General features: G+C 49.5%; 1 protein-coding gene across 4 annotated transcripts in view; it reads right to left on the reverse strand.

Moving 5' to 3' along the window:
* The window catches only part of Mlph (melanophilin), a 35,853-nt gene that overhangs the window by 7,413 nt on the left and 10,568 nt on the right, over positions 1–17,872 (reverse strand). For 3 of the 4 annotated variants that reach the window (XM_076914814.1, XM_034521971.2, XM_034521972.2), the window contains 11 exons: positions 15,728–15,949; positions 15,504–15,616; positions 13,231–13,334; positions 11,751–11,873; positions 10,300–10,504; positions 8,357–8,496; positions 5,995–6,078; positions 4,056–4,208; positions 3,683–3,838; positions 1,847–1,939; positions 570–656 (listed from right to left, as the gene is read on the reverse strand). In XM_076914814.1, the coding sequence (XP_076770929.1) occupies positions 570–656; positions 1,847–1,939; positions 3,683–3,838; positions 4,056–4,208; positions 5,995–6,078; positions 8,357–8,496; positions 10,300–10,504; positions 11,751–11,873; positions 13,231–13,334; positions 15,504–15,616; positions 15,728–15,949 (1,480 nt within the window). The remainder of the gene's footprint in view (positions 1–569; positions 657–1,846; positions 1,940–3,682; positions 3,839–4,055; positions 4,209–5,994; positions 6,079–8,356; positions 8,497–10,299; positions 10,505–11,750; positions 11,874–13,230; positions 13,335–15,503; positions 15,617–15,727; positions 15,950–17,872) is intronic. The other variant, XM_076914816.1, reaches the window with a different exon arrangement.

Genomic DNA, 17,872 nt, shown 5'->3' on the forward strand with positions numbered 1-17,872 from the left:
AACAGCACCCCGACTCTGTTCCTAACATCCCCTAGACACATGGGCCTTTCTCTGGAGGCCTCTCTTTCACTCATACCCAGTCAGAGTGTCTGCTGAGTGCTGAACTCATCCTTGGGCCATTTTTCCAATGCTGTTGTGTTTTCACCCCTAACAACAAGCAACTGTGTCTCTCAGAGGACAGGTGCCAGGCTGCTATGCCTGAGCTGGGTGGAAAAGTATCTGGGAACACATGTAGCTTTAGCAAGACCCTTACCAAAGTCTGATATATGTACAAGGGTAAATGTTACCCTACCTAATGTTACCCCCAAGCAGGATAAGAGCAGTGTCACATTCCTGTCCTCAGAGCTGCTTTAAGAACTGAGCCAAGGAGCCTGAGTGTGCCTGACAGATGTTCCTGTCTCCATCTCTGCATCTTGCTGGGATCTCTGGGATTTCCCCACCAGGAGCCGCCCTGCCCAGCCCATCTGTGTACCCTTCAGGCATTGATGAGCTGTCTGTCACTCTCCACACCCTCCCCCAGATCCTGCTCTTCTGTGAGAGTTGCCTTGGAAGGTGGTGGTGGAATGTACCTTGGGGGTCTTGGCTTGGTCCTCAGGGTCTGCAGGTGGAGTCTTTGGGATCCTGTCAAGTTTCTCAGTAACCCGGGGAAGAAAGATCTGGAGAACAAGGAAGAAATGTGTACAAATATGACCTTGTTAAGCCATGACACCCAGAATGGGAATCAAGCCGGGCTGGCGCGATGCAGGACAGTGGTCCCTGTCGATACTGGTCAATCTGGGACAGATCATGCCCCCCACCCCTCAAACTACAACCTGGGGTTCTAGACAAGACTATGGATGCAGCAAATTAAAATACACTTTCCAGTGGCTTTCCATTTCAGGTACCAACAAGCAGTTTCTTGCCAAAGTACGGACTTGAGGAAGTCAGTTCTTTTAAAATCTGAAATTTTAACATTGAATTTAACATTGAAACATTGGCTGGGCAGTAAGGATTTAAGCACTAGTCCCACCTAAGGACCTTGCAGATCATTCTTCTTTCTTCTACCCTGATACCCCCGGCATCACTCTTTCAGAAACCTCTGACTGGCCTTGGATAGATGCTGGATTCTGGTCACCACAGTAAGGACAGGTCCACTGGCACAAGCCTCTTCTTCAGTTATTCCAGCCACACCCACCTCAAAGCGTCAATGTGTCAAGTCTGCATCACCAGGTGAGGTTTGCCCACCAGGGCTGCAGCTCCACATAGGGAGCTGTGTGTATGAATGGGCATGCGTGCACTATGTGTATAGGCCAGAGAAAAACAACCTTGGGTGTCACTCCTCAGATGCTAGCCACCGTTTAATTAATCAGCTAGCTTACTGATTGATGGAGGGTCTCTTACTGTGCTGTAATAGATCCAAATAGATGAGGGGGGTTGGGCCAAGGAGCCCAGAGTTCTTCCTGTCTCTGCTTGCCCAGCATTGGGATTACGGTGTGCACCAGCACCACCATGCCTGGCTTTCTTTATTTCTTCCTGTTTTTATAAATTCTGGGGATTAAATTTTTGTTTGCTATCATGTTTGTGTGTCAGGCAGTTTAAAGACTTCCTATCTTCCCAGCCTATAAGGAGTTGTTGTTGTTGTTGTTATTATTATTATTATTATTACTCTTTTAAAGTAATAAATGATTTAAAAGCTTCTGCAGGGGTCCAGCTCACCAACTGGCTCTGGCAAACCTGATTCACGGCATCAAGAAAATTAGGGCTTTTTCTCTCTGAGTTCCTGGGAGGTCTTGAGGGGACACTGTGGGCTACTGAGGAGGTCCTTGGGGCCCACAAACTTGATGCTCCATTCCTCCACCCAACTCACCGGGATGCCTGACTTTCTCCGAGGCTTTCCTGAGGGCTTCACTGTTAGTCCTGCTGCCCTCAGAGCTGCAATTCTGGACTCGATGTCTGAGACCTGGGAAAGAGAGTTGACGGAAGACAGGTAGACAGACAGATGTCATCCAGCATCCCACCTCAGATCATAAAGATCACCAGCTCGGAATCCCAACCACAGCCTGGCCCTGGAGTTCCCTCTGCTTCCTTCCCTGGTTGTCAGAGTCTCTCTGGATGTCTCAGGGTGCTGGTCACTCTCGGAGGCACAGCTGGAAGTCTGGCTCTCACATGTAGGATGATGTGTATGTGTGTGTGGGGGGGGTCAGCTGGAATTATTCCTGGCCTGGCCATTCCCTCCTGCCACTCCCAGAGCCATCCTTGGCCTCTTCCCTGCTCCTTGGCCACTCTTCCCACAAAAGCCAGAGAAAACATCTAGATGTGGAAACCCAGTCAACTGCCTCCTCCATTTCATTTTATCATGGAACTGGGGCTGAACTTGAAGTCTTGCACATGCTAAGCACAGGCTGTCCCACTGAATGACGTCACCAATCACTCTCCTCAGTCTATTTCTGTGCTCCTCAGGGCTCTCCATCCATCTTCTGGAACCTTCCTTTCTTCACTTCCCCATCACTCTGTTTGGGTTTTATGGCCAATCCATGAGCTTACTAAGCTTGACTCTCCCCCAGTGCCTTTGTATAATCTGTTCTCTCTGGCTGGAGTCCTATCCCCTAAGTTAACCCTTTGGGGTCGTGACCCACAGGTTGAGAATCTAAGACCAGGAGAAACCATAGATATTTACATTATAATTCATAACAGTAGCAAAATTACAGTTATGAAGTAGCAATGAAAACACTTTAGGGTATGGGGTCACCACAACATCGGGAACTGTATTAAAGGGTCACAGCACTGGGAAGGCTGAGAGCCACTGCCAAGAGCTTCAGTGTTCGTTTCTCTTCATAGCATCCTTCCCACCATCATCACTAAGTAGCCTCCCTGAGCGCTCTGTGGGATAAACCCCCATATTGTCCTCCTCACTAGTTCCTGATTGAGTAACTGTTTCTTTCCTTGCTTTGCTGTGGGAAGAGACACTTTGTTTTGTTGTATGTCTCCTCTCACAACAAGTCTAAGCTCCAGAGGCAGGCGCGTGGCCTGAGGTCTTCAAGGCTACTGCCTGTGTGACTACCCACGTCAGCCACTTGTTAGAAGGGAACCCTTAAAAAAAGGGCCTGAGCCTGCCTCACTCCTTGGCAGTGAGTGGTGGCTGGTTCACACCCCACCTTTCTTGGGTACTGGCAACCATTTGCTGGATGAAGGCAGGGATGCTGGCTATCTCCATAGCCTGGGTTTAGACCTCTTTTCTTTATAGGACTCTAGGGGGAAGATGCTACAGTTGTCCCTGGAGAGACACTCCATCTGTCCCTGGAAGGCCTGAACATTCTGGCTTGCCCAGGGCCTGTGCACTGTTGATATATCTCTCTCCTAAACCCTGCAGTCATTGCTCAGGCCCCTGAGGACCCTCTGCCAAGTCCAGTCGTGAGCTCTGCTGTCTTGACCTCTCAGTGGTGTTTAGGCTCTGCTCATGGGATGGAAATAGTGACCATATGTATCTTTCTCATAGCCAAAAAAAGCTTGCTGCCACTCCCCGGGCTGAGCAGGGGAGTGGAGAGGTGGGAAGAACCCCCAAACTTGTACTCTGCTGCCCTCCTGGCTGCCAGAAAGGGCTCTGTGAGCCTATAGGTGGGCTGTTGGGTTGTCAGGCCTCTGACTGGGTCCCATCACTTGGACATTGCCCCTGGGGAAATTCCGCAGGGGTGGGGTGGGCTACCTCACTCTCAGCTTGCTGAACTTCAGATGCTGTCATGGCCACTCTGTCCTCCATCTCAGATAGCTCCTCATCTGTGCTCTTTGTAGGCCGAGCAGGGTTCCCAGGGCTCTGAGGGCTCCTTCTCTGTGTCTCCATGTGCCCTGTGTCTGTGCACACCTAGGGACAGGAAGGTCATTCATGAAGTAGATCCCAGGCTGCTGCAGAACTGTTGAATTCCCATGGCTGGTCTCCAACCTCTTTACCTGTGGTCTCTTATCAAGCTCCACCTCCAAAGCCTGCAGCTAATTAGTTGCCGTCCCTGCAAGGGCAGCTGGCTACCTGGGGTTGTCCCTCTTGCCCTGTGCTTTGCTCAGGACCGGAAGGGAGGCCTCACCTTTGGGGACACTCCAAGGAAGGTGCTGGCTGGCTTGGTCTCATCTTCTGATGAGGTCCCAGAACCACTGATATTGCTGGTCAGCTCCTCAAGCCTCCTCCTGAGTGTCTCCTCCTCTGTATCAGCACTGGGGTGTGTCTCCACAGCTGGTTCCTGGTGGGTGAGGCAGGGCTTAGAGGCATCCTTGGGAGGTAAGCCAGCTTGAGAGGACTCTAGCACTGGTGACCATTTAAGACCTACCCCTTATCCTGCTTCCCCAACCCCCAAAATGTTCACTGGGGTAAAATGTGTATATAAGATTTATCTTCGCTGGGCAGTGGTGGTGCATGCCTTTAATCCCAGCACTTGGGAGGCAGAGGCAGGTGAATTTCTGAGTTCGAGGCCAGCCTGAACTACAGAGTGAGTTCCAGGACAGCCAGGGCTATACAGAGAAACCCTGTCTCAAAAAAAAAAAAAATCTTCACTATTTTAAGGTATACAGCTCAGTTTCTTATGCATCCAGCGCTACCCTCTCCCATGGAACTTTTCCTTCATGCTATACTGAGACTCCCTCCCCACTGAACACTCCCCATCCTTCCCCCAGTCCTCGGCATCTACCCCTCTCCTTTCTGTCTCAGTGAATCTGTCCTTCCTGGGGTCCTTAAGTGAGTAGCATCAGATGGTCTGTTCTCTGTGGGCAGCTGACTTCACTCAGTCTAAGTCCAGGTTGAGTCGTGTTGTAGTACTGGGCAGAACATCTTTCTTTTTATGGATGACCCATCAGCTCACACAGGTTGACAAGACTCTGAGCTTTCTTTAGGGGAAGTGCTCAGAGATGGAGGGCACCTCCTCCTTCTACCACCCTCTACTCCCACTGAACCCACAACCTCTTCCATTTGTGTCCAAGCTCTGGTCCTATGTTTGTGTCCCTGGGCATTTGGCTGTGGCTCAGGGGGCTGAGGACAAAGGTCGCTGGTTCTCTAAGTTCTCCCTTTGTGAGATGGAGGTGGGTCACAGCAGTGTTATCTCAGCTCTACCTAGAAATTCTATGTCCCCATGGGGCCTTGGCATCTGTCCTAGACTCACATAACAACAAGGAGTTATTGTGAGTCCAGGGACAAGGTTGAGGTGTCACACCGTATCCTCATGTCACTTTTCCTCAGCAGGCCAACAGAAAGTTGCAGAACATCGCTGATTGAGGAGCAGTGTGTGGTGACTCAGTAATACCATGGTTTGTAGCCAATCTTCTTGAGTTCAGATCAAGGGAGGCAGACTGAGTGAAAACCCATCTCTTTGCCTGAGATGAGATATTTGAAGGACCCAGAATAGCTATTTGCTTTGGCTAGTAAAAAAAAAAAAAAGAGTCCAAGCCCACATACATATCTTAGGTGGGCTTTGGACACCAGACAGCTGTTGTTTCTTGGATGCCTGAAGCCACTCTCCAACATGATATACCTGAGCCACAGAACCTGTAAGTGACGTTATGCCTTTAAATGAAATTGGATCATGAAGGGCTAGAAAGGAACTACCAAGAATGATGTGACCACTAATTAACAAGAACGATGTGGCCACTAGCGCCTGGCTGCTGCTCATTTGTCCCGGGCTGCACTTGACTTGGGGATGGGGAAGAGGAGTAAGAGTCAGGAATTTCTTCAGTGAGGTAGTGCAGGCTGGGGCTGCTGGTCCAGTTTCAGCACCCATGATGTTTACATCTGGCTGAGGATTCATCTCACAGCAGTTTATGGGACATCTACCCATAAATGACCACACCGTGTCACCTTGTTATTGGCCCTGGATGGCTTTATATGGATATGCAGGAGCTCTCATCCACCCATCCTTGGAGCACTGTGCACCAACCAGCTGCAAGATGTCTGAGACTCTTCCCTGGAAGCCATAGTTGGGACTCCAGCCTCCCTTAATGGAAGGCTATGGGCTGATCTCACTTAGCCCAGGGGATTACCTGGGCTGAGGGTGGCAGGACCGCATTCTCCAGGTGGACCAGCAGGTGCTCCACGGCTGACATTCGCTTGTTCAACTCCAAGATCTGTGGCAGAGGAAGAGGAGTGGTCCTCTGGTTATAGTGGAGGACCTCACCGCAACCCCCGCCAGCACAGGTGTCTTCCTCCTCTGAAGCCCCAAGTCCAGCTAAGGCCATTACCTATGACAGGGCTCTGGAGGTAAACTGTTAAACAACCTCTTTCTGATACCAAGGATACTGGAAGCAAGAGGAGGTCAGTGGGGTTTGGGAGAGGTGAGAAACCCAGCCAGACAAGGTAGCAGAAAGCACTGACCGTGCCTGTCATTGAGTGGCTCCTGGTCACTTAATGCGCAGGAAGATGTGCATTAAGCAGGGTACAGTGACCAAAGTCACTTTGGGTCACTTGTGACCCAAAGCGTAACTTTCTAATTCTTTGAGTCATCGGACTCTTGAGTCAGCCAGTCTATTAGCTCCCAGACAGAGGCAGAAAAATCGATTCCTCTTTGCTCGGCCTCCTCGCAGGCCGTCTCTCTGTCTTACATTATCTCATTTACGGCTCGCCTGGCCTTATGAGAGGGAAATGACACTTACAGGGGTGGGGAGGGGCGGGAAGCTGCCATTGTTCGTGGGTAATTACCACAGCACTGAGAACTTGGAGTGAAGGAAGACCAGCACACTGGAAATGTCACCGCGGGTGTCCTTGAGCCCTCTGCCTACGCTTGCCCTCTCTGGACAGCTGTGACTTCATATGGCCTGGCTCATTTGCTGTGGTGGCACTGATTGATATTCTCAGTAGGGTGCTCAGCATGTGGTTTTGTCTACTTTCCTATGAGGTAGAGGTGGGGGCTCGGAGAGAGGAAAAGCCATTGCCTACCCAGTGCCAATACTGTCATTGTGAGCCCCACATGGAGTGAACAAGAAGGGAAGCCACTAAGGAGGCTGGGAAGCTGGGCTGAAGAGGCTGGGAGGAACCAGTAAAATAATAGACTGGGCTGTTGGCTTAGGGCTCCATTTGGCTTTCTGATGAGGCCCTGGCTGCAGCTAGGCCCTGTGGAGAAGTGAGGAGCACCAGGCCAGTGAGACGCACAAGGAGCACAGTCAACTCCAGCTTCCGTCTGGTGTCTGGAGCCCTGGAGCCTCTGGTAGTTTGCAGACAAACTCACAGCACAAAAGGTCTCCCGAGAGACCATAGTTTCAAGGAGGGCTGGAGCCCCATGTTTGCCAAGATGGAGGCAAACACAGGAGGAAGATAAGTAACCTCATTTTCCCTGTGAAAAATAGAAGACCTGGGTATGACAGGGACACTGTGTCCCCTGACTTGAGAGGCTGAGGCAGGTGGACAGCAAGCTTCAGACCAGACTGAGCTACACAGGGAGAGGCTGTCTCATAAGCCCAAGGGCTGGGTTGTGTGTGACTTAGTTTTCGAGAGCTCACCCGGCATGTTTGAAGCCTGGGTGGGATTTTTTCCCAGCCTCTCACTTTAGAATTCCGCTATCCATTTCATATGTATGTAAGCTATCATGGCAGGTTAATTAAGTCCTGTCTAGGCTCTGAACTCTGGAACCATCCTTTTCCAATACAAATGTCACCATCCCCTGCAGGCAGGAGACAGTGGAGTGTGGCTCAAACCTTGTTCCTTGTTTGAACATGGAAATATCTCTCTCTCTCTCTCTCTCTCTCTCTCTCTCTCTCTCTCTCTCTCTCCCTCTCCCTTTCTTAATTTATTTAGTAGTTAACTAATTAAAATTTTTGGAACTCTATCTCTTGTCTTAAAGACAGAGCACGTGAGGTTCTTCTCTCGCTATAACAACACAGATCGTATGGCCATCTCTTTGGAGCTCTGCTTTCAATCTTGGTAAGCATATAGTCAAAATTCATTATCATTCTGTATATTACCACAGAAGAACCAGGTGGTTACTATATTTTAACTTTCTTCTTAGAGACAGATTCTGGATATGAAGCCTCAGCCAGCTTTGAGCTTGAGCCCCTTCGACCGTCTCTCAGGCCGTCTGATTAGCCACAAGCATGGCTCTTTTCTTTTTCCTTCCCACCTCTTAACATCTTGAGAAACTGCCATACTTAAGTAGTCAACTTTATGTTATACAAATTCACTCCAATAAAGCATATATATATATATATATATATATATATATATATATATATATACACACACACACACACACACACACACACACACACACACATATCTTTATGCTATAGGCAATTTTATGTCTAAAAGTGCTAAAGGCTTCAATTTCTCTAAACTGACTTCATGAGAAAGAGAAAGAGAGAAAAAAATCTATCCAGAGAAGCACAAAGATAGAATTCTCCCAAGCCTCATTACCTGAGTCTCAGGCCCAATCCGGGCCCTCCGCTTGGTATGCTGGGAAGTTACCCTGGGACCCTGGATACTGTCTTCATCAGAGGTGTCCACATCAGCCAGGTACTGTGAGGGCAGATGCTTGCCCTTGACGTCATCTATCCCTTTGGAGAAAGATGGGGTTTGAATTGAAGAGTCAAGAGTCCAGGAACATGTTTGCCCCAGGGGAGCAAAGTTAGCCATAGCCATGCTCCATTAGGGTGTGGGTGGTCACAGGACCATGGATACCACACCACACACCTCCAGGAAAGAAGCCCCTGCCACACTGGATGGGGCGGTGGCATAGGGCTTGAGAAGTTGAAAATGGGCAGGTGTAATAGAATCCTAAAGTCTAAATTGCAAACATGGCCAGATTCCACACATGGATAGGGCATGGTGCCCTGGCATACCACCCTGGTATGGCGTTCCCACCAAAGGAGGCAGCTTTCCAAACCCTTTCCACACACCTGTGTGGCCACTGAGGGCTGTTTCTCATTCACAGAGTCTTGTGGGTGAGAGTCCCCCACAGAGTGGCTTGAAAGACTATTCTGAGCCCTAGGGAGAGGGAATCCCATCATACTATACCCTCACCTACAATTACCCACCACCTCTGCTTGGCCCAAATGGTACCTCATGCAACAACAGAGAGACCAGGAAGGACTTATGCGGTGACACACCCCACCTCTAGAAAGTTCAGGGCACATGCCATGCCCTGTATCTGGTGCTCAGCAGGTCCCTCACTGCATTATGAATCCTACCCAGAAACTGCCTGAGTAACATTGCACCCCTTCCAACACAGCCTGGGAGACCCTCTGCCAAAGATACCCCCAAAACCAGCCTATACTCTGACTCCCTATGAGTTGGATGTTGCTTTAAGATGCTAAGTTGGTCACATTTGTCAACAGATGTGGCCATCTCGTTTAGTTCCTACAACATTGAGGTGAGCCAGAAATGGCTGCCTTTCCTAGCAAGGATGATGAGCAGAGAAGCCATATGACCTGGTGGCATTCCCTAGTGTCATATCCCTGCTCCATCCAGAGAAGAGCTGGCCACACTCTGACACTCCTTTACTTCACCGCCATAACACCCCCGCCCACCCCTATTTTCCGTCTAGGAGCCACTGTGTGGAAAGTCCTGTGTGAGAACCACTGGCCACCGAAGCCTAGGTTCTAATCTTGAAACTTCCCCAATGTAAGAGCCTTTGCTTGGTATTGCTACGTCTCTAGCTCCTGGCTTGCCTCTTGCATGTGCTCTGGGGCCGTGGCATCATGGAGGAGAATAACAAGTCGTATCTCTGGGCTGGCTTATTTACTCTTAGTTTTGGGAACAAGTGGAGCCCGACCTCTATCCAAAGTCCCCAAAACCCTAATCACTGCAAGGAACATGAGGTTACAGTCTCTGAAGACCAATGAGGAGCAGACAGGTTTCCCTGAAGCAGATACCCATGTGTTGTCTCATTTACTCCAATTTAATCTTTGCCCAATTTAACTGCCCAATTTAACCCAGCACATCAGCCCCCTTGGGCACAGGCTTGGGGATTTCACTTGGAAGCTGAAATTTCTGATAAAATCTAATGGAACCAGTTTCCTTCACTTGCTCCTTGTCTCCTGATGAGTAGCTTATAGGTCCCTAGGCGGGACCTGCTCTACAGAACTTCCAGCGGAACTTTGGTGGTATGGTAGATGTTTTGAGGGAAACTGACAAGTTTCTACCCTATACCAGAGGGGCTAGCTTAATCCCTTTCTAGGTATCTCAAGGGAGCACTGAGCCCAGGGAGGAAAGGGTCTCTGGTGTTTGCTAAAGGACAGTTACACTAAAAGAATCAATCTGTTTATGTAAACTGAGGGAGAGGCTTGCTTCTTAGGGATGCCTCCATTCTTCAATGCCCCCTCCCTGAGTCTCTGAAAGAGATCAGCTGGAGTACCTACCAGGCATAGCTGTGGTCCCAAGGGCCCTCTTGCAGGATGCTGCAGGTGAGTGCAGGTCAGTGTGAGCATCCTCTCCAGAGGGTAAAGGGCTGTATGGCTGCTCTTCAGGACTGGGGTAACACCCTGAAGCCCCTGCACCAGTTTCCTCCAGGCCCTCTGGCTCCAGAGAGGTGGTGTCCTCAGAGTAGGGCTCACCTGAGAGGGACTGAGCACACAGGCTGTCAGCTTTGGCTGCTCCAGTGTTACCGACTGCGCACTAGACAGCCATCTGCTCTGGCACTGTGCTATTCATGTCTCTTTCCAAACACTGCCAAAAGCATTTAACATCCTTCTGCTTTATGTCTGTGACACTGGGGTTCCCTGGAACACTGTGCCCAGGCATCATACAGGAGACAGACGTATTCCTGAACAGCTAGAGGCCCAGGCTTACTTAAGCTAAAGCCTCGAAAACACTCCTGTGAAGATTTTTATACTTCTTGGGAGAGGACATGGTAACTGCATCTACTTTAGCAATCCTTGATGGTCAGAGGTCAAGGAGTAGAGGTGAGGTTTCCTGAGCAGCCTGCCCTTGGGCTGAGGGGGTCTGCATGGTGCTACCATCCCCATGGGATCTTGGTATTCAGGGCTCCCAGAGGTGACTGTTACAGCATCTCTACAGTCTGATCTTGGCTGGTGGAGTGGCATGGCTTCTGGGGAAGCCAGGGTTGGAGGGGCAGGGCCTATGGTCCAAAGTCCCCTTAGGGGCTGACTTCTGTTGGCCCAGCTCAATTCAGCAATGCTTGAGCCCAAGAGCTACTGGAGGGTTCACAACAAAACAACCTGCCATGGCCTAACAATCACAGCCATTTTTACTGTCTATCAGAGTGTCTCAGGCATGCTAGACATGGACTCTCATCTCAGAATCAACCTCGAAAGGCAGAAATGAGGGGATAAGGTTTCAAAGCATTTCTAAGGACCAAGGTCACGTGGTCAGTAAGCAGCGTGCATAAGAAGGGCGGTTTCACTTCTGAGACTAGCATAGTTGGATCAATGAAGGGCATGAGGCTCAGGTAAGGCACCGGCATAGCTCAGTGCTGGGTCCTGACTGGCTCCTCGGTAGATGCCATTGTCCATTCTGCCCTCCCGAGTCCTTATTTCTAGGCTGAGCATCAAAGACCATATCCCAGGCTCTGAACTCACCTGCCTGGCCTTACATTCCTATCTGCCCCAACCTCCCCAAGTGTTTTGCTCGGTACCCTGAGACGCTGGTCTTGGGAGGATGTGAAGTTTCTGAGTCCTATGCTCCCGTGGCCTGTCCCCAATAGTCCCCTTGCCTTGAGAGTCTGATGTGACCACCTGGCTCTATGATACTGCATCCCATGTGCAACTCCAACTGAGGTCCAAGTACTTCCCCTTCAACTCAGGTTCCTAAGAGAGGTGAGGGGGATGGGCAGACAGCAGCACACACTGACCTGCAGGCTGTGTGCAGACTCAGGGACTGAGGACAGGCCCAGGGTTTGGCTGCAAGGCTGCATCGAGTGGTCTGAGTCTTCCTCGAAGTCCTCATCTCGGAAGGAGAGCAGGCGCTTTTTCTTCTTGGGTGTAAAGTAAGCAAGACTGGTCAGACCCCAGCCCCACACTCAGTCTCCCCACAGTTGGCAGCCACCCCAGGGGATACCCAACTCGAGCTAGAAACTGACCCAAAGGAGCCCTGAGGTGGCTGTGGGGCCCAGGGGCTCACTGTGTCTATGTCATCAGAAGTGACATTGTATCCAGGGGCTTAGCTGTGCTCTAAGGAAAATTAGTTCTTGGCCTGCCACGTGCCATCTAGGGTGGGAGCTGCTACAGAGCTGAAGGGACCCCACATAGAGGGACGTTAGGTATATGTAGCTCTCTGATTATGGATTGGCGGTAGGTGACCACTCCATTTTCTTTAGATATATAATTATTACTTTATGAACCCCACCCCTCAGTACAATCACTTTGATCCTTTAAATGTATGTTTTATTGTAGAATGTTCTAGACATTGGCTGGGTTGCATGCTGTGTGCTCAGCAAATGATGTGAATTGAATCTTGTGCAAAAGGTGACTATGTGCTTGGAGCACTTCTCAGATCTGATTCTACAGCCCTGTCACCCTCAAGGGGTTCAAGGCCCAAATCACAGTCTTCAGTCTACTTCCCTCTCTCTGAACCAACACTGTCAACCTGTCCCCAAACCAAGGCACTGCCTGGCCTGTCTCCACCACCCAAAATAATTGAAGCTAGATGAGATGAGAAACAACCATTGATAAAGACAAGGCTTATAATCTGAAAGGTGCAAGGCCACTTCCATGGTCCCTTGAGCCATCTGGACACAGGTCTGCCCTCCTGTACACTCTGTCATAGAACCTTGAGTGTCCCAGAATGCCAGTCAGTCAAGACAGGCCTTGCAGAGGGTTTTGTCTATCTGTATATATTTTTTGGAGTTCTGAAGTGAACACTGGCTCCCAAGCTTAGGAGCCAAGGGCTCAGGAGGGAAGAGCACAGGAGGGAGGGGCTCAGGGGGGAAGAGCACAGGAGGGAAGAGCACAGGAGAGAAGGGCTTAGGAGGGAAGGGCTCAGGAGGGAGGGGCTCAGGGGGGAGGGGCTCAGGAGGGAGGGGCTCAAGAGGGAAGAGAACAGGAGGGAGGGGCTCAGGAGGGTAGGCCTTAGACAAGAAGAAGGAGCTCAAGAGGGAGGGGCTTGGGGAGGAGAGAGGAGCTCAGGAGGGAGGGGCTTAGGGATCAGGGAGTCCCATGCTTAGGGATGAGGATCCACTGAGGACACAGAGGTTCCCAGGTGGGTATGGGGTGGGAGCAAGGGAGAAATGCAGATGCCTTGCCTGTGGTATGACATGTCTGGGAGAGGTGTAAAGGAGCTGGGAGGCATGAGGACGGACAGGAGACTTGTGGGATTTATGGAGACAGATTTACTTTGCTGGTGAGGGGCTGGTCTTGGGCCTCTGTGTCCAGGTCTCCATCCTCATCTGTCTGCTCACTGTCTCCATTTCCTTCTTCCAAGCTCGGCTCAGATCCACCTGCAATTTACAGGTGTATGGCTTCACCCACAGAGGGGCCAAAATGGGAGACCACTTAACTGTCACTGGATTCACTTTTCCACTCACCTGCCAACCACTATCTGTGGAGGTTTGAATGAGAATGACCCAAGTTTCTCTCTCTCTCTCTCTCTCTCTCTCTCTCTCTCTCTCTCTCCTTCTCCTTTTCTCTAGCTTGTGTCTCAAGATGTGATGGCCATGGACTCTAACCCTCTGAAACCATAAACCCCAAATAAAGTCTTCTATAAGATGGTGTCTCGTCACAGCAATAGAAAACTAAGATACCCCCTCTCCTCTCTTTCCTCTCTTTCTTCTATTTATATATCCATCTACCCAGTCAGCCAGCCCGTTCACCACCATATACTCTCTCGTCTGTCTTTTCCATCCTTCTATCTACCACCGACCCATCGATCCATCCAGAACCCCTGCATAACATCTTAGTCACTGTCACAGAAGTGTACTGTTCTAAGATAAGCCAGGGCTTGGATGGCTATGGTCTCTCAGGCTGTGTCCTAGGCTATGGTAGCCTTGGTCACTTTACAAACATTTTCATCCCTTATCTTGCCTGACAATCTGCTGCCTATGAACAACCATCTGCTTGAGGGACAGAGGGACCTGCTTCCTGATCTTTTACAGCTGTGCTGTTGGGTTATGGGCCTGGGAGGTCCTCAGATTGACTCTGTCCTTCTCACTGCCACCTGTGCCTGCTCAGTCTGAGCCTGTGCCTGCAGAGAGCATGGGGCAGAGCTGCATTGCAGGGTGGCAGAATGGCGGCGGGGGGGGGGTGTCTGTGTTAGCAGAAGTAAGCATTCAGGCTTTGGAGATATCAGCTGACTTCCTGGGGTGGCATCAAAAGCCTCGCCACCTCCCCTTCAGCCATCACGATCCTTTCAGATATGGCTTCTGACTTCTCTCTACACTGGAGATATTGCTCCCAGACTCCCTAGTCACCTGTCTGGTCAATCATGTTACACAAGTCCAGATGGTTTCCCATTTTCCTGCGTCAGAACAGGAATGTTCTCACTTCACTTGTTTGAGAGAAAACAAAACAACAAACAAACAAAACAAAAAGATGGAAGGCAGCTGAGGCCCCACTCTTGACAGAAAGTAAACCCTGCCAGTCTGCCAGGAAAACCTGCTGCAAATATAGGGCTTTGGTATAGGGGGAAGTTGGATACCTAACAACAGGTAAGAATCATTTTCTTTCTCACACCAAGGTTACTCCTTGAAAAGACCTCAGAGCCAAGCCTCATTCTGAAGGTCTGCAGAGACACTGTGCCCAGGCTGGGTCAGCTCTCAGGACAGTACTTTGCTATTTAAGTTGGTCTTTCCTTTGTCTTTTAAGAAAGTCCCCTCTAGGAGGCCAGCATGATGGTTCTGCTGCTAAAAGCACACACAGTTCATGCAGAGAGTCTCAGAGTTCCCAACACCCACACTGGCTTGTGGTGGTGGTTTTCACAGGTACCTGTAACTCTAGCTCCAGACTGCCTAATGTTCTTCTCCAACATCCAGGAACCTGAATTCATATGTATAGCACCCACCCTGCAGCCCCTCCCCGCAATGATTAATTAAAAAAAAAAATCTTAAAAAGAGTAAGAAAAAAGAAAGTGCCCTATCTTTTCTTGTACCGTAGCCAGCAAGGGAGAGTGAAGCCTTTGGGTCACTGGGCTGAGACCAGCCTCAGCTGGCTTGCTGAGAATTCCTGCAAGGAAGCTCTTCTAAGTTGTTTTTGTTTGGTTTTTGTTGTTGTTGTTGCTGCTGTTGTCTCACAGCGCCACCTCCTGGTCGTAATGGTGGCAGCTTTGAAATTGGCAGGTTACTGCAGTCAAGAAGCTTGAATTCCCACAACTCTCAAGATGGCCCAAACGCCTGCCTGAAGCTTAGTGACAGACAGCTCCCTGATCCTTAACATGTGTAAAATTTTAGAAACACACACACACACACACACACACACACACACACACACACACACCAATGACTTCAAATATTGGGGAACTTTACAGCAAGCTGGAAACCCCAGGGGGCTGGAACACCACAAAGGGCACCAGAGAGCTGCATCTGCGCCTCCCATAGGCGCCAACCAACCTCTTTCTAAGGGTTCTTCAACATTAAAGCGTGCCTGGAAAATCCTCAGGCCAGCCCTCCCCTTACCTCCACCCTGCAGCCGCCCGCAGAGAGACCGGATCACTTTGGCACTCCCGAAACGCTTGAAGCGAGCTCTCACGTGTTGGTAGTACCACTCCAGGGAGCCAATCTTCAAGACTCTAAGGGGAGACCGGTGCAGCCTGAGGCAGTGTCTTCCCCTTCCCACCAGCAAGACCCGCCAAGGGGACACACCAGGCTAAGACACCATTAGGAGTTTCCAGGCTCCTCACCTGGCCAAGTGGCAGGGGTCGCAGAGCCAGCCCTGCTCTTCTGGGTGGACGTGGCTGCAGTTTTTGCAGACAAAGAGGCTGCACTCTAGACACTGGCGTCTGCTGTTCACGAGGAGCCGGTAGGGCTGCAGGCAGCGGGCACAGTGGGTCTCATTCAGATGGGCGGTGTCGGACAGCAGCTCCCTCTTGGAGCTCTCCTTTTGTATCTTGCCCTTCAGTCCCCTTGGACAAAAAAATAGGATTAAGAAATATATCAGACAACTTGTTTCTACAACCGATTAGAACTGCGTGTGGATGCACGGAGTGTAAATGCACACAGACAGAGAGGCATTTCCATACGCAGAGGACAGTGGCCGAAGCTGAGCGAAAGCGCCCATGGGCTCATGGCAGACAGCCATCTTGCTCTCTTCCCGGAGGAGACTAATAGATTGGGCTTAAGTCATACACAATTTTGGTAGGCTAGAGACAAAACCTATGATTTTCACAGAAATGGCACTACCGTTAAGCATTTATGTGGCATTTACGATTGAACCTTGTGCCCTCTCTTGTGGGTAACAGAATCCTGAGGGCAAGGTCAGGTGACATTTCCTCAACAAGTGGTTTAGGGTGTCTTCCAGCGAGCACATAGCTGAGGGCCTGGACTCTTCCTGCAGAGCCCTAGTGAGGTGTTTGGCTTGGAGAGGCTCCAGACAGGAATCACCCAGTGCCCGGAAGTTTCAAGAGAAACCTGTTCTTCGAGACTATCCGGTTTGAAGTAACCCTGCTTCCTAGTGAGCCTGCCATGTGAAACCGGCTGCAACAACAGATGGAATGTTCCCCAGATCCCAATGAATGTACCCCCTCTGTTCCGAGTTTCAAGGACTATCTGCCAAACATAATATTTTTTAGTTTTAGAGGGAATAACGGTAATTTGACCTTAGTGAGAAAAATTAGCAAGACACTGGGTGCACTGTCTTCTGAGGACTTTCAAGTTTTTAATTTCCATGGGTGCTTGGAGATGACATCTGGTTTGAAGTGGCAATGGTCAACTTCGATGTCCAACAAGGAAAAGAAGGGTGTGCATAGGAGAGAAAGAGAGAGAGAGAGAGAGAGAGAGAGAGAGAGAGAGAGAGAGAGAGAGAGAGACAGAGAGAGACAGAGACAGAGACAGAAAAACAGAGAGAGACAGAGACACAGAGAGACACAGAGACACAAAGACACAGAATAGTCATAATTTTAAACGCTACACTGTTTTTATACAGTTTTGAATTAGAATACAATGTATTGTCCTTTATCATGGCTTCTTCACACATGTCATGATACTCTGTTCTCATCTGTGTCTTCCCCTCCTCCCCCAAAGCTGCCTTCTTTCCTTTTCCCAGTTAGTTCCTACTTACCCTTTCCTTTTCATGAATCTATCACCCTTTCTATTTCCCACCTCCTTTAAGATCGTCTCCTCCAGCCAGGCAGGCATAGTGGTGCACACCTTTAATCCCAGCCCTCGGGAGGCAAAAGCAGACGGAGCTCTAAGTTTGAGGCCAGCCTGGTCTACAGAGCAAGGTCCAGGATGGTCAGAGCTACACAGAGAGAAACTCTGCCCAATAAAACAAAAATAAACTAACCGACAAACAAAAACACAAAACAACCAAACAACCAAACAAAAACCTAAAACAACAAAAATAAGAAAGCAAACTCCTCCCCCAATCCCCAAATAAATAAACAAAAAAAGTTCTATCTCTTCCTCTCCTCTCATGATCCCTTTTCTGTTTTATAACCTAGAAACACACACACACACACACACACACACACACACAAACACACATAGATCCATAAAAATGTAAATACGTGTCTTTCTGAGTCTGGCTGATTTCACTTAACATAAAGACTTATGGATGCATCCATTTTTTTTTTTTTTTTTTGGCAAACAACATGATTTTAGTTTTCTTCATGGCTGTATAAAACTCCACTGTGTACATAGACCACATGTTCTTTACAGATTCATCTGTTGACGGTCATCTACACTGGCTCCATTTCTGGGTATTTCAAACACTGCAGCAGTAAACAGGATGTGCAAGCCTGGCGCAGCTAGCTGAGATCTTTTTTTTTTGAACCTCCATATCGCCTTCCACAGTGGCGGCAACCAGTCTATATTTATGGCAGCAGTGA

Source organism: Arvicanthis niloticus, chromosome 17, assembly GCF_011762505.2.
Source record: "Arvicanthis niloticus isolate mArvNil1 chromosome 17, mArvNil1.pat.X, whole genome shotgun sequence".
In the NCBI taxonomy this organism is placed as follows: Eukaryota; Metazoa; Chordata; class Mammalia; order Rodentia; family Muridae; genus Arvicanthis; species Arvicanthis niloticus.